This window comes from Netta rufina (assembly GCF_964035555.1).
Source record: "Netta rufina genome assembly, chromosome: 19".
Lineage (NCBI taxonomy): Eukaryota > Metazoa > Chordata > Aves > Anseriformes > Anatidae > Netta > Netta rufina.
Window position 1 is genome coordinate 10821926 of NC_140143.1, and position 21205 is coordinate 10843130.

General features: G+C 55.9%; 1 protein-coding gene across 4 annotated transcripts in view; it reads left to right on the top strand.

Moving 5' to 3' along the window:
- PIK3R6 (phosphoinositide-3-kinase regulatory subunit 6) overlaps positions 1-21205 on the top strand; it is a 29186-nt gene that overhangs the window by 2697 nt on the left and 5284 nt on the right. Inside the window, exons 3-18 of one of the 4 annotated variants that reach the window (XM_084298740.1) lie at positions 880-1077; positions 7112-7229; positions 9713-9796; positions 10873-10964; positions 12765-12833; positions 13078-13210; positions 14030-14099; positions 14492-14675; positions 15092-15239; positions 16181-16267; positions 16520-16976; positions 17734-17833; positions 18596-18718; positions 19159-19269; positions 20094-20315; positions 20782-20872. In XM_084298740.1, coding sequence (XP_084154866.1) covers positions 7217-7229; positions 9713-9796; positions 10873-10964; positions 12765-12833; positions 13078-13210; positions 14030-14099; positions 14492-14675; positions 15092-15239; positions 16181-16267; positions 16520-16976; positions 17734-17833; positions 18596-18718; positions 19159-19269; positions 20094-20315; positions 20782-20872 — 1984 coding nt within the window. In that variant the 5' untranslated portion in view covers positions 880-1077; positions 7112-7216. Of the gene's footprint in view, positions 1-879; positions 1078-3864; positions 3993-7111; positions 7230-9712; positions 9797-10872; positions 10965-12764; positions 12834-13077; positions 13211-14029; positions 14100-14491; positions 14676-15091; positions 15240-16180; positions 16268-16519; positions 16977-17733; positions 17834-18595; positions 18719-19158; positions 19270-20093; positions 20316-20781; positions 20873-21205 lie in introns of those variants that run through there. The other 3 variants (XM_084298741.1, XM_084298739.1, XM_084298742.1) reach the window with 3 other exon arrangements.

Sequence of the window (21205 nt, forward strand, 5' to 3'; positions counted from 1 at the left end):
CTCTTCCTTGCTCTCTGTGTCAACCCTGTGCCAGGAGGCTGTTTCCTGCTGCCAGGGCAATGCCAAAAGCACCCCATAGCCCTGTCCTCCACTGACACGGGGCAAAGGTGCCATCCCCACCATGCTGCTGTCACTCTGGCTCTGGTCACCCTGCCCTGGTGGCCCCCCAAAGCCCCATGCAACCATTCCACCCCCCTGCAGCCCCAGCAGCTGCTTGTGCTGCACCACAGGATGCTGAATGTGCCCTGAAACTGCTGCTGAAGCCCCAGATGCCTTAGTAAGGGGTCTTAGCAAATCTTTAGCAAGGATTTGCTGTCAACACGCAGCTGCTTTATCCCAGCTGGTGATACAGCGTGTCTGTAGGGTGAAGGGACTGTGCCGTGTATTTTATTTCCCCCTCAGGCTGACAGCACTTGCCTGGGCTGTTTGTGCGAGCAAACCTGGCAGCGGTTTTCAGAAAGCGTTTATTTTTTCCCTCCGATTGTTTTTCCAAAGCCGACTCCGGGAATGGAAAGAGAGATGCTAAATCTAAAAAGCTGATGCTTCCGGAAAACTCGTTTCTTCCCTTAGAAAGAATGAAATGTGACGTTGGCGAGGAAGTCTCCAAAGAGCCGTTAGTGTCCAGGAAGCCGCTCCACTTCCACGCCAGCTTTAGCAAAGGGACTTGGGGCTCGTTTCATCCTGACGGGCAGATGAATATCCGCAGTGGTGTGGGCTGTGAAAGTGTTTTGTTACTGAAGAGCGTCCCTCTCGCGCCCTCGCTCCGCGGGCGTGAGCCTCCTGTCAGGGACGCGCCTGCCGGAGCAGCCGGCAAGGAACTGGTGCAGCACAGTGTTGCTGGAAAGCAGAGGCTGAGCTCGAGACATCTTTCCTTGGCAGGGAGAGCCCGAGGGAGAGCATCTGGTTTCGTATCAGAGCTGCCTGAAACCACGAGCCCTGCCAGGTTTTGGAGCAGAAACTGAAAATGGGTCTGGAAGGCATCGTGCGTGGTCCCCCTGCTTCTTCTGCAGGTCTCCTCCGCCCCAGCAGCCTGTTTGAGTGGGGACAGAAATAAGGCTCCTCAACAGACTCTCCCAGGTGATTTTTATGTGTTTTTTTTTTTTTTTTTTTTTTTTTTTTGAGTTTCATAATGAGAGTTTGGCTTAGTTTTCATTTTAAATGTGGCACATTGCGCTCAGGTGGTTGGTGTAAGGTGAAATGGAGCTTGCCCTCAGTGTTCATCCTTGGCCATAGGTCGGGTCCTTGGTGGGGCCTGGAGCTGTTGTTACCCAGATGGTAAGGGGGTGCAGGCTGGATTTGGCTGCTAAAAGCAGCCACTCCCCTGGCAGGTGGACATGGTCTAAGAGGAGGGCACAACCAGGAGGGCAGAGCTGCTCTGATGGACAGCACCGGGAGCTCTTACCGTGGCATCGGGTTGGCCCGGTGTCGGTGGTGACCCTGGGTCCCAGAGGAGCAATTACACGGCATTTTGGGGCTGTCAGCCACACTCCGAGCAGCCCAGGGGATGTGATGTCAAACGGGCAGGTCGCCTTGGGGTAAACGTCCCGCTCGGAGCTGCCTCCAGCTCCCGCAAGAGAAAACCGCCTTTGGCTCACGTTCGATCCTCCTGCTCCAGCCGCTCTCGCCAGAGCTGGAAGGAAACCCGGGCTGGGAGCCGCCCCAGTGCGAGTGCTGTGTAACGTTAGACTTTTGGAGGTGCTGCTTCCATAAGCGAGCTGGCCTGGAGCCACCTGCGGGGAGCAGGGGGAGGGCAGTGTGAGGGGTGGCGGGTGCTGCTCTGCCCCGCAGGATGTCTGCCACCGCATGGCACTGTGCCGCGGGTGATCCCATGCCTCCCCCCCAGCTCCGCACCTGCTGTTTCTCCCTTCAGGACGCCCCTGTGCAGCACAGCTCACTCGCTGCTGCCGATGGTATTTGCATGATTCTTCCTTGCTCTGGCTCCTTTGGGGTGTCTGCTGTAGGATCAGGAAGGGCTGGTGGCTGGCAGTGGGACGGGGAGAAGGGAAAGGAGGAGCGTGTCCAGGGAACAGCTTTCCATAACCTGCTCCTGGGCAATACATGGGTTTTTCTTTTCAAGTGTCTGTCATTGAGCTGATAAACTGGCACAGGAAACCTCAGACATACCCGTGTAGTGAATTTGTAACCAAATACAGGGCTTCAGAAGGCGTGGAGAGACAGTCTTTGGAGCGGGACTAAATATATCTCGGAGAGAGCAAGCGTGTGTGCACGAGCTATGCTTACCCTGCTTCGTCACTGGTGTCCTTGGGCAAGCTGGGAGAGGGGACATCCCCCAGCACTGGGCATGGTCAGCAGGTGTCCAGGCAGTGATGCTCAGGACCCCAGCCAAGGTGTGCTGGGCAGTGGAGGATGCTCGTGTGTGAGGGCAGGATGGAGCCACTGAGCTTCACACCTGGCTTTGGGTTTTCTTCCATGGTTTTAGGTATTTCTGCTTCACTCCTTCTGTGTCTTGTGTTTCACATAGTCTAGGAGGTTGTGTTTTTAGCAATTTCTGCCATCCTTTGACAGTCTGAGCAGCAAGTCTTTTGGGGATCTTGGGCATCCCGGTGTGGAAGGTCACCAGGGGATGGCCGCTTCCCTGAGTGTGGTGGGGGCTGAGACGACTCACATGGATGGACAATTTTCCATCCATCTGCCGTGGCATTTCCAACACCACCCCAGGCAGTGCTGCATGGGCTGGGGGAGCTGGGCTGCTGCAGGGTGAGACGTGGCCTCCTGGGGCTGAGCTCTGGTCCTGGTTGGGCCAGATTCCCCTGTCATTCGTGGAGGCACTTGGGTGCTTGTTGGCAATATGTTGGCAGTTCTTCCAAAACCCCTGGCAGCCTTGGTGGTGGCACCATGACTGTGTCACGCCGTGCTCCAAGGCTCGCTGCTCAGGGCTTTGAGGATCCTGGTGGGCAGGGTGTGCTCCACCACAGGTAGCATGGTGCTGAGCCCGGACCTGGGCCCTTTGGGACCATAGGTGACACGTCCTGACACTCACAGGGACACTAACTCATGTTATAATTGAAACGATCCATCCTGGGCTATCTCAGTGGTGCGTGGAGGGTGGGCTGATGGATGCTGAGGAACAGGCTCTGCTCACACTTTCTCTGCCACCCTGGTAGCTTAGAAAAGGAAGACGTAAAGACCTTTAACCTGTGATCTTATCTGTGTGTTTCTGGGGTGAATTGTGCTTTCGCTGCCAAGATCTTCATTTTCATGAATATAGCCAGATGCTGCCCATAACTACCCCAGCTCCTGGGAGAGGTGGCTTTGGAGTCACACAGGTTTTATCACTAAAAGCCTCATGGCTATTGAGAACCGAAAGGAGGAATGTGGCTTCCCTTCTTCGTTCCCTTTCTCTTATTTTTTTTTTCCTGTAAATGAAATAAAATACAGCTGATGCCTTGGGTATTTTAAGAATTGCAGAGAGGAAGCAGGGAACTGCAGCTCTGCAAAGAAGTGGGATGAGTGCAGAGAAGCCTCTGGTCTTGCTGAGCTGGCAGACAGCAAAATAACCAGTTACGGGATGAAATGTGTCTCGTGTCTGCTGCAGGGAAGAGAAGAGATGCATGGGGAGGAGGGGGACAGAAAGCGGAGGAGTGGTGTGGTTCAGGGAACTGAGCAGCTTCTGCCTCTCGCCAACACTTTTGCAGGGCCAGCGTTTACGCCCCGCGCTGCCGTATTTCCCCTTGGCTCCGTTCTCGTCTCCCCACCATCGTGTGTGCTGGCTGGGGCCTCTGAGCCCTTCCTGTTTTGGGGTAGAAAGCTTGTGGTCACCAGTGAGCAGCGGGCTCTGACACATGCACGCAGAGCAGAAGCGAGCCCCGGCAGGGTTCAACGTGGGCTGCCGGTGCCGGAGCTTAGGACTGCTGCTTCACTGCTAGCTCCCGCCTGCATTGCCACCTCCTCCTCCTCCTCCTCGCCATGAGCCTGCTGGGACCATCCTGTGCCCTGCGGTGACGCCGGGAGCTGGAAGGACGCAAGGGAAGGTGAGTGCAGCCCGGAGCGAGGTTGGGGATGCTCTTTCCTTGTGTGGTCCCCCCACTCGCAGCGCAGCGGGGAAGACGTGGGGTGGGCATGGGGTGGGAGGTATGTTCCTAGCCTTCTGGGAGGCGTGTGGCCCTGTCTCTTGCAGGCTTGAGGTAGTCTACCAGGTGTTTTTTTCCTGAGAAATGGAAAAAATACCTGCTTGTATAGACACAGGGGCCAGCAGCAGTCCCGTGCTGCTGGGTCTTGGGATGTGGCACCGTTGTTTCTGAGGGCCCCCTGGCTGAGAATGTCCCTGTGTGAGATGCTGGGCCAGCCTGGGAGAGGGGACCTGGGTCAGAGAGGGGCTGCGGCACATCTCAGACACATCGCTGTGCCAGCTCTCCCCACTCAGCACCAGGGCTCACAGCATGTGTGGATCAGGGCTTGATGGGCACAGAGGTGGCTGTCACCAGGGCCTTCAGCCCCACTGGCGTCTCCTTCCCAGGGGTCTGAAGGTCTTTGCTCCCTGCCAAGCTGAGCAAATCTGGCGGTGCCGTGGCCATCTGGCACAGACCAGCCTGGCTTCATTAATGTCACCTGGGCAGCAGCCTCCAGCTGCACGGCTGAGGGAACGGGGATGTGGCTTTGGCAGCCAAAAGCTCTTCTGAAGGATGGCTGAGCCAGTGCACTGTGTCTACAGAGGCCAGCATCTCCGGCATTCCCCGTCAGCTGTGTTTGCTTTGTGCAGGCAAACGGAGGTGTCTCCCTGCTGCTGCTCCAAGCAACAGCTCAGGCTCTGGTCTGAGAGCACTCTGCACAAGGCTGAATTAGCCCTGGTTGCAGCACAGCCTCCTGCAGCTTAAAGCCCTCCTCACCATGCCGCTGGGCTCGGCTTTGTGCTTGTTGCTGCCAGGGAAGCCCTAGTGAAGCCCAGGAGGGGAGGTGGGAGCGTGCCCACCCGCGGGCTGCTGCCGTCCATCTCCTGCCATTTCCAGCCCCACCTCCCCTCCCAGGGGGAACCGGGCTGACCCCAACCTTTCTCACCAGCCTGCTTCTACCCATCTCCTTTTGTGCCTTGTACAAAATTTGTCCTCCTGATGGACTCTGAATATGCCGGGGAGTATTTTGGGGAATTTTATATTGAATTTTCTTGGGAGACTTGAGTCCTTGGAGCAGGCAGGCAGGCTGCTGGCCCTCAGGTCTTTGCAGACAGCGAGGAGCACCAGCACTTCTTAAGCAAGCAGGCGACTGAGAAGCAAAGTTTCTAGGGCCTGGAGCAGCTCACACCACCCCGAGTCCTTTTCTAAATCTGGAAAGCGAGCGCCGGTGCGCTGGTTCCCTCCCACGTGTGGGTAGGTAGGATGCGGATGTGGAAAACCACCGACACAATTAGCAGCCGCCTGCCTTTCGCTTCGGCAGACGCCTCTGCTGGCCCTGAAGAGCTTGGCATGCACCCAGCCCCATGAGGGGACTTTTTCCCCACAGGAAATATCCCTTTGAGAGCCACGTGCCGACCAGCCCACCAGTGATGTGTGGTGCTGGGCAAAGAAGGGATTAGGGCATCCCTCGCTCCTGTAGCCAGTGGCTGGGGATGGTACTGCTGTCGAGGAGATAAACACAGCCAAGAGGAAGCCCTGAGCACGACGACACCCCTGAAATAGGGCAGCACCAAGGCAACCCTGAGGTGTTAGATTCTCCTTGGCAGCCTCCTCGTCCCCTTGCTGCCACCCCAGCAAGATCTGGCCAGGCTGTCCCAGGAGGTGGCAGGGGATGGGGATGCAGGGCTGGCACCAGGTTGGGTGCTAAGGGTGTGCCGCAGGAAGGAAAACCCTGCGGGCATTCCCACCACTCGCCCACAGGAAAGAAATGGTTTTCTGGGCTTTGTTTTTTCCCCCTGCCCCATCACATGTTCTGGGTCTGCAGACGGGGGTGTTGGTCTTGAAAGAAACCACACGTCCATCCCCACAGTGATGTCCATGTGCTGCAGAGATGCAACTCCCAGGTCAGCATCAGCTGAGCTGGGGGGTTGGAATCACCCCCTGCTCCCTGCCCTGCACTGAGCCATGCAAGGAGAGGCAGGGGTCTCCTGTCATTAGCCCCTGGGCTGCAGCAGTCCCTGTCCTTGCCTCCCTTGTCCTCTCTGCCTTCAGTTGCTCGAGGCTGGGAGCTGCCCAGAGGGTGGTGGAAATCTGCAGTGGTGGCTTGGAGCCAGCCCCAGAAATAAAGTCCCGGCAGCTCTGGGGTGGGTGCTGAAAGCTTCACTTTCTTCAGGAAGCTTTTAGTGAGCATCTGGGAGCAGCTGAGAGCAGGATGCTCTTGGGCACGAGTTGTGTGTTGTTGGGAGAGTTCCTGCAAGTGTTTGTCCATCTCCTGCTACACTTGCTGGGCTGGGTGGGGGATATGTACAGATTTAGGGCCTAAATGGGCAGAGATAGATCTTAAATCTATAAATTAAATGGAGAGATTCCTAGATAGAGCAAAGACATGAGCAGGAGTGTGGGCTGGTGGTCTGACTATGCTTGGAGGGGCACAGAGGACTGATGGGGTCCTATGGGTGGGGAGAGGGTGGTTGTGGGGACGCTGCTGTGCCGTGGGCACTGGGTGGCCGTGTCACAGGCAGATCTCCCTTCCTTCCTCCTCCGCTTTCTTTTTCCTCTTTCTTTGGAGAGAACAATGCTCGATGGCAAGGGAAGCCGTCTGGCTCCGGGCTGGCTTCCCTCTGGAGCGTAACTGGCTTCTGGGCTTTCCTCAGGTTTTGTTTCTCTAGGTGCTGGATAGGGATGGGATAGGGATGGCAGATCAAGGCAATAAATTAGAAACCTCATGGAAGTTCAGCTTCTCTTCTTTATTTATTTTTATTCCTTTTGGACTTCACATTTTGGTCTCAGTTTGATTTAACCTGAACATTTCTTCGTAAATCCTGGGGAGGAGAGGACTCCTGCTGCTGCCCTGCCTGGCGATGCCCATCCGTGGGGGCCTCTTGCTGCGGGTCCCGAGCACTCGGGTGGGTTCAGCTCCGAGCCGAACCTTTCTGCCCCAGAAACCCCAACCTGGGGCTTGTCCTCGGGACTCTGCCTCACAATGTGCTCCTGCCATCCCTGCCGCCTGCCCCAGCTGACATTGTCCTGTGGTTCTGCAGGCGAGACACCGGACCTGAGGCCATGCCCGAGCAGAGTGAGCAGCAGCCGTGCACTCGCCCATCGTTGCAGCCGTGCCCGTGCCCTGCTGCAGCCCCGGCCCGGCCATGGAGAGCACAGGTGGGTGATGCTGCTGCACGAATCCTTCCCCACCCCATTCCCTCCTCTGCCCCAACAGCCCCCAGTAAATACCTGGCTATCTAACGAGGACTGATTGTTGCTGGGCAGAGCGATACCATGGGGCCCTGCACTTAAACCCTGATGGGAAAATGGCAATTGTGACATGAAACACCTGAGAAATGGTCAAAAGATTTGCTGTAGAGTGCCACCAGGTCTGGTAACCAGCCAAAGTCAGATTTTAAAGCAATCTCACATTTTGTTATCAGTATATCAATACTGAAATGTTTTATTCCACTTACAAGCCACTGCTGGCTGTTGCTGGTGGGCTGAGAGCATTTTTAGATCAAAGTGCCCCATGTTTGTGTTGGAAGGGGTGTTCTGACGCTTCGCTCCCCACCAAGAGACCTCAGCATATCACGGCTGCAGTTGCTTTGATTTACAAAAAGAGGACACAGTATTTATACCAATGCCCAGGAAAAACTTCCCGTAGTCATTAAAAATATACAGAAATGAAAAGAATGGGAAGTTTCATGTAGTCCATTACAGTGTGTAATCCCTCAGTGCAAAAACAATGAACACAGTAGTGAAAAGGAGGAGCTTTACCAAATCACTGCAGGGAAAACAAAAAGGAGAGAAAATGCAGATTTCTAAAGTAAAACTTTAACATTTCCTCAAATAACACTTCCAGAATGAGAAAGATCCCATTTCAAAGGACGCTTCTGCACTGTAACTGTACTGTGTGGGTACGATGGCACGAAGTATGCTGGCCAAGATGGGATTTTCCTCATGCACACACACAGCTTCAGCAGCACAAGATGAATAATTCTGAACCCAAACGTGTGGTTGTCTTCTAACACAGCCTAGACTGCAGTCACAGCAGTAAGTGCTCCTCTGCAGAAGTTTGGATTCCATGGATCCCCTGTACCAACATCCCTAATGGGGTGTGCTTCCCTGGGTAAATAGGATATTTTGGCTGTTGGGCTGTGTGGTGCTCAGGAATGAGCCATTCCCAATACTTTAAAGTTTGCATTTCCCAGTCCAGTTTCATCCAGGGCTTGTGCCTGGTGCCCTTGGTCAGCATCTTGTTGGAACCTTGTCATTGTAGCCCTGGGCTTGGGGAGGGCACGAGTGGCTTGTCATCGGTCTGGCCATGCTGCCTGCATGGGAGCTGGGGCTGAGGGGGCAGCAAGGATGCTAGGGTGGGCTAAAGGCTCCTGCCTCCCTCCTGTGCATCGCTGACAGGGATGCCGGCAGCCCTGGGGTGCCACTTGATGCTGCTGAGAGATGCAATAGGAAGAGACAAAAACCATCTCTGGTTCTTGCATCAAACCTGCCCCGAGATGGGGTAAAGGTCTGCATGGGACAAGGGGGCAGATGCTCAGAGCTGCCCCATCTGCTGCAGGATCATGTCCCTGCCCGTGGGAGCCTCAGGTTTTGGCTCTCTGGAGATGCCTCTTGCAGCCCCTGTGTGGCTGAGTCTCCGGCTGAGCTGTGAAATCCTCCCAGGGTTTTCTCCTTGTAGCTCCCAACCCATCTCCCTCAGGAGAGGGGTTACCATGAATACTGAGGTCCTGCCCTGGATCAGGCCATGTTCTGGGTGCTCCAGCCTGTAGGCATCACCTGATAATAGCTGACTATATAAAGAGTTTCTTACTACAAAGCAGCAAAAGTCCTTTTGTTATGGGGGAAGAGAACACAGAGCAAGGAGGGCCACACAGCCCGGCCATGGTGGAATAAAGGGATCTTGCATCTCCAGGCTGATCCCCAGCGTGCCTTCAGGGCTGGCTTTTATTTCACAGCTGCAATGTTCCAGCGCTGACACATGAACTCCCTCCCGATCACATGTCCCCACCCCACAGCCGAGTCATGCCCCAAATCGGCTCTGAGGTTGTCAGATTTATTTTTGGACAAGAGCAGGATGCTGCTCGGCTCTGACGTGCACAGAGCGGGTGGCAGTCACTGGGCTCGGACCCTGCCTCGGGGTGCTCCGGGCCCATGGGTGGCAGCTGTGGGCTGGGAGAAGCTGTGAGAGCTGGGTGGTGGGTGAGGGTGAGGCCGAGTCCACGTGCTGCCAAAAAGCAGAGGTGTTTCTGCTCTTGCACAGTGCCAAGCTGTGGTTTTCTGCCTTTAGCTTGTATATTTAATGTGCAATTTTGTAATTCAACAAAGGGAGAGGGATTCTGCAGAGCCTGTGCAGAGCAGTCCCCTGCAGTCTGTGCCACCATGTCCCTCCGGTAGGGCTTTGCTCCCCGGTATGGCTCCATGGGCCACCGGTCCGTGGGGTGGCACTTGTCCCCCTGGCTCCAGTGGCCCTGGGGAGGGCTCTGACCTGTTGCCATCAGGGCTCGGCCAGGTCTGAAGCCTGCTGCTATACCCATCCTGAGAGATGTGCACTCAAACCAGTGTCATTCCCCTTGGTTGACCTGGGTGCCGGTGTCCCAGAGGTGCCACCCAGGCCACTCACGTCCTCTTTGTCCCCGCAGAGGTGGAGTCGGACATCCTGCGCCGTGTCCGCACGCTGCTGCGAGAGCTGGACGGCCACCACCCCTCCTGCCAGCATGACCGAGGTGAGGTCCTGGGGACAGCACCGCTGCCACCCGCCCTGCGCACCGGGCACTGTGTGGCCCCAGCCCCACTCCGGTCCCCTCTCAGATGACACCAGGGGACACGAGGTGACCTCCGGTTCCTCTGCCCCTTCCAACCTGCTCTTAGAGGTGCCAAATGTTTGCTAACTTACTGGTGCCTCCATGCTCCATGCTGGTGTTTTCCATCCCTCCTCCACATGGTTCCTCACTCTCACCTCAGGCAGGGGTCCAGCACTGGGGCAGGACACGAAATGTCAGAGCCTGGGGCTCTGTTCCCTGCTCTGACACCAACTCACCCTGCAGCCCCTTCCAGCTCGCTGATACCGGAGTTTCCCAGTCCCTCCCTGCGGGGCTATTGCTTTGCCACACATGGCTCAGCTCCGTGCTAGGGAGCCAGCTGAGATCCCTGCGTCACCATAGGGGAGAATAAAACTCTACTTGACCCAGCAATTGGACTGCTACGGCTCTGAGGAACTTAATTGATTTTGAAAAAATGATTTTACTTGGAGCACACAGGATATTTTAGTGTTAATTAAATTTTTTTTTTTTTTTTTTTTTTTTTTTTTGTCTGGAATGAGCCTCGACAAGTCTGCAGGGCTGAAAAGCTTTGTGGTCCTTGCTCTGAGCGCTTGGGGTCAGCAGCCACACCGTGGCTCAGGTGCTGCATGCTGAGACCAGCAGGAACCCCAGATCCCTGGGGCAGGCAGTGAAAGCAAGCAGGGAGGGAACAGAAAAGAGACTTGATGTCATTTAGTCCATTTTCATGCCTTGCTTTTCTCCAGCTCCCCAGTCCCAGGTTTTTTGGGATGCTTTCCCAAGCATTTGCTGGTGCTTGACATCAATGCTGCATCCAGAGTGAGGGCAGCGGTGTGACTTGTCCCTGCAGAGGGTCACTGATTGAAGCAGAGGGTGGAGAAGCCTGGGTTAGCTGTGAGAGTGATCCCAGTGGTGGTTTCTGCAGCAGCAGTGCCTGGGTCACCCCATTCCCCCACCACACGCGGCTCTTTGCCCATCGTGGCTCTGCAGGGCAGCCTCACCTCTTGTTTTTCCTTTCTCAGGGATGCTGCGATGGACATTGCACAAAAAAATTGACCAGAATCCCAGTAGTAGCTCCATCCTGGTCAGGATCTTGGTGAAAGAGTTGGAAAGGGTGAGTGCCACCTCACACCGAATGTCCCTCGGGAGGGGGTCTCACCTCCCCTGTGGGGCTGTCTCCATCCTGGGGCATCCCTGGCCTGATGATCCTCCAGGTAAAGGGTTTTTAGTGAGTTTAGGGTTTTTGGAGTCTGGCTGGGGACTGTAGCTCACAGCCACAGGCAGACGGTGTTTGCAGCTTGCAGATTGCACAGCACAAAATGCTTCCGACCGCCCCCAGGTCCCCCGCAACCCCCTGGGCCAGCTGAGGCCTCAGGTACAGTGGAAATTTCTCCTCCCTGCCACTCGTTTCCTTCCGAGCGCTGTCAGATCAGAGTTGTCCAGCCCCGTATCCTGTCCCGAGAGCACCTGACGGAAACTGGGCGATGCATTTTTTGATTCATTGACTCATCTCACTTTCTGAACTCGGGTGAACCTTTTGTACCCGCAGCAACCTGCAGTGACCAGCTTTGTGGTTGGATGTGATGCGATGTGACGTGATGAGCTCGCACCTTTTCTTCACAAGCACACCTCAGTTCTTCCGGTGCTGAGAGGAAGAGCCCACTTCCCCCAGTCCTCCCCAAGTGTGGGGACACATCCCCTGCCCTCCCCAAGCAAGGAGCCCCCTGCACCCCTACTGTCAAGTGGCTTTTGCACATCCAGGTAGACAGGAATGCCCACATCACCCTTGGCTAGCGATGCAGGAATTCCCCTGGTGGGGCTGAGGTCTGCTTTCCCCTGCAAAAGTCATCTCAGCCCCTCCCTGCTATGCTTTTATCCCTCTGCAGCTCTTACTTTTGTGTGCCCAGGAGGGATGTCAGGCCTCCTGGTCTGTAACTCCCTTTGTGTCCCTGAAGCTCCCGGAAATCAGTGCCATGTTATTTTTTTTTTCAGCCTGCTGGTACTGCAGCAGCTCTGAGCAGGCAGTAGCAACCACCGATAACAATTCAGAAATTTCATGCTTGAGCTCTTCTGGGGCTCTGCCCAGAGATCAGCTGGGCTCAGCAATTCAGTATTACTCATTTCATTGATCGTTTCAAAAGCTTTGCTGCCATCGGTTCAATTTAACTCGGATACATCAGCACATCATCCCTGAAAAGAGGTGCATAGGGAGGCTCCCCGGGCACCAGCAGCAGCACAGTGAGGAGCTGCAAGCTCTGCGATGCCTTTCTGTCTGTCCAGCAGGGCTACAGGAGTGAGGGAGAGCATCCAGCCCGAGGCACCTTCCTGCTGAAGTAGCCCCATTTCCACTAGGGCAAAACAAAACTTGATAAGGCATTGCCCCCTCCCTGGCAATGAGGGTCTGTGATGTTTTTGGGGTGGAAATCCCTCTGTGAGGTTTATCTGGGGCTGCTCCTGCTGTTGGAGTGGTGCTAGAGCCGGGCCAGGCTGTGGGCACGTCCTGCTGGCTTCCCACAGCCTGGGACAGGGATGCAGGAGCAGCTCTCCTCCTGCTCTGGTTCCACACCCACCAAACTCAACAGGGGCTTTTCCCAGGGATTTTGTATTTCCACATGGATTTTGGCATCAGAAAGGCACTCCCCAGTGAGCTCAGTTAGAAACTTTTGTTCTCCCTCTCCCACCACGGGTGCTGTACTTGCTCTTGGTGTTCCATCACACACCCATAGCAGCTCATGGCCAACTCAGGCAGCCCACCAGGCAGGACCTGACCACCCCAGGGACACCCTGCCCTCCCTGATGGCCCATGGAGAGACCCCAGACCTCACCCTGGTGCTGGGAGCATCCCCCTGCACCCAGCACATCCCAGGGCCCACGGTGGATGCCCCAGCACTGACCGTGCCTTTTGGTCCTGCAGGCAGAGCGAGGTGACTACCGACATTATATCATCCCCCTGCTGCACACGCTGATGTACACCCTGATAAAGGTAACTGCTCACGGGCTTCACTGGGACAGAATCCCGGGGAATCAGAAAAATGCACGTCCACAGCCCTATGGTGGGTACTGCCGGAGGCTTCCAGACCATGGCAGTGCCTGGAGCTGCTTTGCAGATTGCATTTCAGCCCAGGCTGAATGTGGTGTAGCTCTGCACCCCGTGGTCTGTTGGGGGGAGAGCACTCTTCGGGGTCTTTGCCTGTGGCATCTCCTTACCTGCCCCTTTCTTGCCGCAGGCTCCCTGTATCTCCGATGAGCTCTGCAGCAGAGTGTATGACTTCTGCAAGAAGCTGCTCACCCTGCCCAAGCCTTTCTGCACCATTGGTTTGGACTACGCTGTCAGGCTGAAGATGGAAAGGGCAGCACCGGGTACGATGACTTCCCTGCTCTGCCCCCGGGTCTGGGGGTTTTCCTTTGTCTAATGCAACCAGCCATGGCAGGGATTTCTGCATGGGGCTAGCCAAACACCTGGGGTCTGCAGGATATGCTTGTGTGGGAGGGTTCCCCTCTCCTGATTTCAGGTGGTTATTGGCAGAAAACCTCCCGCTGAGAGCACCACTGAAATCAAGTGGGGTTCCTGGGAGCCTGAACCCAACTGCATCACCTTCACTGCTGCTCCCTGCTACCTCCGGAGCTCCGAGGTCCCCCCAGCAGAGGTTTAACCCAGCTAAGAAAAGAACTTATCTGGGGAGCACCAGGAGGCTCGTGAGAAGGTTACACACTGCATTGGGTGCCTGAGCACTGTGGTGTGGGTGTGGACCCTTGGGTTATCCCCACCCCAGGGCCAGGTGAGGGTGAAGCACATCACTGCCCACTCTGAAATGTGTCGTGCCCTTCATATCCTTCATGTCCTTCGTGTCCAGCGCTGTCCCCTGATGTGGCCCCAAGGCTGTGGCTGGAGCTGGACTCTTCCTCCTACTCCCGGCCCCCTCCTGAGCTCATAATCCACTAAACAAAGGAAGGGAAATACAGGAAATTATCCCTGAATAGAAGGGCTTTTCTTTTTCTGTAGCACAGCCTATCTTCGTCCTTGACTATTTTTAACCTGGGGCCTGGCTCTTGGCTCTCACCTCGGCTCCCCAGCGCCGGGTGCTGGCTGCCTTGGCAGACCCTCCACAGCCCAGACCCCGGCTGCGTTGTTCTGCCTCTGCTCTGACTCCTGCCTCTTGGTCTTCTCACCTTCACTAGGTATGCTCTACCAAAGAATGGTGATTTCCGAGCAAAGTCTAAAAAGCAACCCGTACCCTTACCAGGAAAAGTGAGTAGCATCTCTTCAAAGGTGTTGTGCCTTCTATCTCTTTTATTGCCTCACTGCTCTGTAGTGAGTCCGTCCCTTTCCTGCACCCTGGGTCCCTGTTGGATGCAGACGCTGCATACAGACTGCATGGCAGGAGGCAGTCACAGGGTATGCAATTTGGAGGCATCCAAACAAGCTTTGTGCCGGGAGGAGCACGTTCCTCCTACCTGCCCCTGTTTATTTCCGTGGCCCTGGGAGGCATGCGGGGAGGGAGTATGTGCCGTGCCCCTTCTCTGCGTGGGCAGAGGTGTGAGCTGCATGCACCAGCCCCAGTGTCAGTAACGGGGAGTTCTCATCTCACCTCATCTCACCTCCTCGTCCCCCTTTGTTCCCACTCCCCCCCCCACACACAGGATTTTCATCTTTGCTGACCCAGAGCTGCTCTCCGAAGCCATCTGCAACGCGCTGGTCACCGACACGCAGGCGGCTCAGCTCTCCCAGAGCCCGCGGGTGTGCATGTGCTATGTGATCATCCACGCCATGCAGGCGGCCCTGGGCGAGGGATGCGACCTCAGCGGCTTGAGGATGAGCCTCCAGGTAAGCAGCAGCACCAGCACGGCACCACGTATGGTTTTCTAACAGCCCCACTCTTGCTGGACACTTTGGAGCAGGGAATTGCTCATGGCAAGTGGGGAAACTGCCCCTGACACCTGGGTGCTGGTCTCCATCCCGAGTACCCCCAGTGTTACTTGCTGGGCTGGGCAAGGTGAGGTGGCTGGGCAAGCAGAGGTGGAAATAAACTAAAAACCCTTTGAAATATGAAATAATTGCTGCAGCAAGAGCCAAAGGTCTTGAATCTTCAGGTTTGCACAGCAAAGCTGGGCTCTGGAGCTGAAACATGGGCTCATCTGTGAGCCCGTCTTCACAGGGTGCATTTGCCCCCTCCTGACACCCTACCTGAGGAGCATCTCCTCTTTTCACACCTCTGGGCTTTAACAGCATCTCTGTGACAGGACATGCCCATGAGCGAGGTCGAGCACTGGTTCCAGCAAGTGGTGGCAGCTGTCGAGTGTGCGGGAAGCGAAGCGAGTGTGGACCGCGAACAGCACGTGGAGAGGCTGGAGAAGATTTACTGTGCCCTCCTCGGCTCCTTGCCACCAGGTGAGGCCCCTGCCCTGCTGCCTGTCCCCACCATTGTCCTGTTGTCCATCCCCAGCCCCCTCTGTCCCAACTTCAGCAGCAGCCATCACTGGGAGCGGTCCTTGCAGCCTGGCTCTGCGTTGCAGCCCCATGTTGGGGATGGGATTCAACAGTCACAGCTCTGTCATTTGCAAAGGGAGCTGTGGGAACTCCCTGTCAGCCAGGGCTGCTTGATCTGCAGTGCTCTGCTGGTGTAAGGTGCCTCCTGGCATGATCCAGCCTGGGGACACACCACTCCCCGAAACCTTGCACGGATGCGGAGGGCAGCGGTGCTGCCTCCTGCCCCCACAACAGCAGCGCTCTGTCCGAGCGCGGTGACACGGGGGCCACACAGACTGTGACAAACATCCCCATGTGCCCTGGCTGTTCCTGGTGCAAGGTCCCTGTGTCCTCCTCATCTCCCCAGAAAAAACCAGAGGCTGTCCCACAGCTCGGAGACAGGAGCAGCAGACAGCGGTGCAGGAGAGGAGCAGGACCATCTCCTTTCAGTCTCACTGCTTCTCGCAGAGCCCTAATGGGGCAGAAACAGCCATCAGTGGTGGGGTCAGAGGGTCCCTTCATCTCAGCTGAGATCACCAGGAAAGCTCCTGCCACCTGGGTTGGAGGCTCATTGCTAGAAAAGGCATTCTTTATTCTGCAGTCCCTCTGCTGTCTGCAGCAAAGCAAGGTCCTTCAATTGCCCGTGCCTCAGTTTCCCCATCTTCACTTCTCCCTTCCCCCAGATGTGCAGGTGCTTTCTCCTGGCACTCAGAGGGCAGGGATGACATCCTCAGGTCTGCCCAAGGGGTGACCAGGGTGGGAGAACCCCAAGGGCCATGACAACCAGTGGCTAAAGCAGAGCCCTGGTGAGGGTTTGTGCATGGCCTGTTCCCATGTGTTACGAGCACCCTTTTTTCCCCCAGGTGATTCTCCCCTGGGGAGGCTGCAGGACATCCCTCTGCCCAACCCCAACATCAGCTTCCACCTCTGGAAGGAAGATGACCAGCTCTGTGAGTGGGGCATCAGGGCTGGATCGGGGGAGCTGGGGGAAAAGGGGTGAAGGAGACAAGTGGGGCACCCCTGTGAGATACCCTCAGAGCACCTAATGTGACGCTGAGCTGTTCATGGTGGAGTGGGAAATGAGGCTGAAGGGGGGATTTGGACCAGCTGTGGTTGGTGTGAGAAGAGGGAAGCTGGGGCAGGACGAGGACTCAGCCTGGGTCTGGCTGCGTTTCCCTCCCTGAGCTCCCTTCTGCCCGCAGGGAAGGAGCTGGTGCTGTTCATCCGCCCGCTGTCACAGAGCTGCGAGCCCGACCGCCTGAGCCAGGACCTGGACAACTTCGAGATCCAGGACATCATTTCGGAGTGCGAGTGCTGCGAGCAGACGCGCTTCTCCGTGCTCTCCACCGACAGCGGCATCGAGCGGGACCTGCCGCCGGCGGCCGAGGAGCCCTTCGCCCCGTGCAGCGCCGACACGGAGCAATCCCGGCTCCAGAGGAAGGGCGGCATTAAGAAGAAGCCATCCCCGCTGGAGAGCATGGCCTTCCTGCAGACCAGCTGCAACGGCCCCGGGGCGAAGCCGGCGGCCAAGGCGCAGAAGAGGACGGGCGTCCCCGCCAAGCCCCCGGCCCCGCTCCAGAGGCTGCACACTGCGCGCGTCGTGCTGCTGGGGGACGACCGGCTCCTGGGGCGCCTGGCCCAAGCCTACCACTCCTTGAGGTGCCTGGCTGGTGGCCATGGGGGAATGGGGTGGGGGCTTCGCTCTGTTGCAGCAGTCAGGGTGGCCGGGGATGGGGTTGGGCTCCAGCGCTGCCTGGGACAGGATGGGAGCTGGGTATTTTGCACCCAAGTGCATCCATCATGGAGTGAGTCACAGAATGGGTTGGGTTGGAAGGGACCTTCAAGGGTCAGCCATCCAACCCCCTGCCATGGGCAGAGGAATCTCACAAGGTTGCTCAAAGCTGCTTCTAACAAAACTTTGAACACCTTCAGGGATGGGGCACCCACAGATTCTCTGGGCAGCCTGTGCCAGGGCCTCACCGCCCCTATGGTGGAAAAACTTTGTCACTGGCTGCACTGCCCAAATGATGACATGGGGAGTTTTTCCCCTCTGTGCATGAAATGGATTAAAAAAAAAAAAAAAAAAAAAAGCAATAAAACAAGACAAGATACTTTCCAATGCACAAGGGGAGAACCCTAAATGAAAGCTCCTGGCCCAGGCTGGGGCTGGGCTGCGGTGCAGAGCTGGACACGAAGGGGTGGCTGGTCCCAGCCCAGAGCCCACCCATGGGACACCCCTTTCCCCATCATCTGCCCCAGGAGGATTTGAGAAGCTGGGGGCTTTTCTGCCACCTGTTGCGCTGGGCCCAGGAGGCGAGCGAGGACGGTGCTTGCTTGTGTTGCAGAGCTGCTGTCGGGAGCCGTTTTCCTCCCCCTTCACCTCTGAGACACGGCTATTTCTTCTTTCCATGTCAAGGAAGCGAGAAACGCGGCGTGTGTTCCTGACTCCGAGGCTGAACCTGCAGTTCTACTACATCCCGGTCGTGACGGGGCAGCCGAGCGCGCCGACAGCTGCGGTGAGTCCAGTCCTCCGGCTGCCAGGAGCTGCCGTGTTTTCTGGAGCAGGAACAGGAGGCTGCCAGGATTCACACCCGTGAACACCTGGTTCCTAAAAACAAGGAGGGTGGGAGCCAAGGTGGAGCAGCTGGGCTGGGCTTGCAGGCTGCCTTTGGGCATCCATCAGCCCGGGAGATGTTTGGGTCGCTCCAGCCACCCGCAGGGGTGATAACTCACAGCCCAGACAGGGTAGGGAGTTCTGTCATGCTCCAGCTGTGCCCAGTTTTCGGGGGATAAAAGGAGCTTTGGCAAAGGGACTGGTGCTCATCTAACCTCCCAGGCTCTCAGAGGAAGCGGTCGCCTCTTTCTGAGAGCTTTGCCTGCTTGGTGGGGCCCCAGCTTTGGTTTTGCAAGTGACCACATTGCAGTTTATCTTGGGCAAACTTTGAGCTTTGAGACAGTCTTACTTATTACGATATTTGAAGGAGGCCCAGAGCTGGCTGTGGGTCCTAATGGATTTGCCATTATAAAAATGAGTATTTCTTCTTTTAATTCTTCACTGATTTTCTGTTCTTGAGCACCTGCTGAGTGAGTGCTGTAGAAAATGCTTTGCCGTCTTCTTTGGATCAAGCAGAAAAGGGGGTCACAAGTGGAGGGCTGCCCACGGGCAATTTGCTTCCCCTCTGCCTCCTAGCATGGTTTCCCCAGGAAAAGCCCCCGTTTCTGTGGCTTCAGGTATTTTGAGCTGTGGTTGTGCCCTGAGCTGTGCATTTCTCCCGCAGACCCACGCTGCTGCCGGCCCCGAGGAGCTCTGCGAGGTGGCCGGGTACCTGGGCAGAGCCGACCCCTGGTACGAGAGCAACATCAACACACTGTGCCACATGATCCCCAAGCTGGCCACCATGGTACGAGGAAACCTCCCCACTTCCACAGTGCTGCCTGAGCCTGGCCCCTTCCCCAAGCCCCTGCAGCACCCAGGGATGAGCTCCTGCTTGCAGAGCCCTTATGGTGCAAGTGGCTGACTGCCCCAGCCCACAAGCCCCATTTGCTGCAATGTGTTTTTTTGGTCAAGGGACAGGAAATGGCAGATTTCAAGAAAGCAAATGTAAATGAGGCATTTGCTGAAATACCCCAGCTATCATTTCCTGGCAGTTTGAGCCACCATCGATAACCTGCAGAAAAGGCTGGCAGTCAGGTGCAAGCCTTTGCCTCTTCCATTGGCTTTGGCTAAGTTGTGGCAGAGCAGCTGAGCTCATGGCTCAGTAATTAGTAGGAAGGTGTGCGGGTTTGTGGCAGTGTTTTTACGAAGTGAACGTGGCTGATCCACTGCATGATTTTCCCCCAGCCTTCCTCTCCGAGCAAACATCTTGTGACTGATCTCTTCATCACCGATGTGATCGCCTACTACGTCCGCATGGGTGCCCAGCCCGTCTGCTTCCAGGTCTACGCAGTGAAGGTGGGTGCCCCATCTCTGGTGCTGCCCCATGGCCCTGCAAGACTTCTTCCCCATTGCTGGAAGTGCTCTGCAAAGCCCCTGGGGTCTTTGGGCAGCTCTGGGCCTGGATCTCTGTGCCCCCCCAGTCCTTCAGCTCCTTGCCAAGCTCCCAGGTCCGGTGGCTCCACGTAGCACAGCTCAGCTGGAGTCAGTGATCCTGGGAAGGCTATTTCAGGATTGTGAAGGTCAGCAAAGCAAACCATAAAATCACCCCACACACCCATATGTTTCCTGCTCTGCTCGACATGGGTTTGCTGAGGAGCTCTGTGCCTCCTGATGCTTTGGGTGCTGTGGTCAAACAGGAGTTTTCAGGGTGGCTTTTCTAAAATCTTGCTATACCTTGTAGGGGCTTTGCAGGGTTTCCTGAAATGCTGTCTTTCTTTGTTTCCTGCCAGCTTTTCTCTGAAATGGTATCAGAGTGAGACCTGGCACTTGTTACGAGAGCAAAGAACTACTCTATTTGGTCATGAAATACTAACCCCCCATCTCTGGCAGTTTTCCCCCATCAAAGCTTAAGGTGACACCAATGCACATATCTCCTTTTAATCTAACTGTGGCCAACCCAGTGATCTATTGCACCAAAGGAGCAGCAATTGCACGGGCAAACTGGCACGTGTCTTGCAAAGAGCTGGAAGAGCTTTGGGAATTACTGGTAGAGCATCACCCAGACTTGATCTAATAACATGTAACTTATAAACACCTGGAGTGCCTGGTCCTCAGCTTGTGTGGCGGGGGATTTTGTTCTCTCTCTGAATATTTTTCTACTCATTTCTCCTCCATGACAGAAATCAAGAGCAAGTGAGAGAGTGGGTGACTCAAGCAGGGGAAGAGGAACTGACTCCAGATGTGGTTTTCAGATAGAGGCACCTAAACTACCCTGCTGTCATACAGGGTATGATTCTGGAAGCGCTGAGCCTGTTTTGCCTTTTTGGTTAAGACCACGCTGTTCCTCTTCAGCTGCAGAGAACTTTCTTGGAAGTGAGGGTCAAGCCCCACAAGAGCTGGATGTAAGCAGAAGCTCTCCAGGACATAATCTCTATATTTTCTCAAAACAAGCCCATGAAAAGAAAAATAACACATAGGTCTTAAGTGACCAGTTGATTTAGGTGTATTAGAGAGAAATTATGTGCCTTGAAGCTAAGCCAGAGTCTGTGGTCAGGCTGCCCTTGACGTGGGTTGCCTCTGGGTGCATGGCTGGGGACAGACTCATCCGTGAGTGTGCAGTGACACCCAGTGGCAAGGGACACTGCCCATGGCTCTGCCCACTGCCTTGTGCCCTGGCAAGGTCTGCCGTGCTCCTGGGCTTCAGAAATCAGATCTCTCCATCCCATATTCCCCTGGCTGCCATGGGGAGGTCATAGATTCCCTTTCACACCTGTGTGCTCTGGAGAACCTTCTCATGTCACGACCGCAGTGTGATGTCACAGGGTGACTGAGGACAAGGTGTTCTTAAGAGTTTTTCCTCTCTTTTAGGTTTTCTTCAATGACCCAGCACTGGAGCCAGCTGAGGACGTCTTCCTCACCGAGCTGTGTGCCCAGGTGCAAGACAGCATCTCCCACAGAGGTGTGTGTTTCCTCCTCGTGGAGCCCCACAGCTGGGACTGCCACCCTGGGGGGGTTTCACCTGCCCCAGCTCCCTTCCATCCAGTCCTCAGCCTGCAGAAAGCAAGGCCATGCCATGGGGCCATGGGGCAGCAGCCCTCATTCCTCAATGAGCAGGAGGTTCCCTCAACTCCTCTGTCTCCTTCCTGGGCAAGTGATGCCAGTCTAAATGAGACATCTTGTGGTCACTGGCTCCTGGTCAACCAGGTTTTACAGGGGAGACTTTGGTTGGATCCAGGACCCCCTGAGGTTGGACCAACATTTTATTCTGGCTTAAAGAACAAGCTGATAGCTT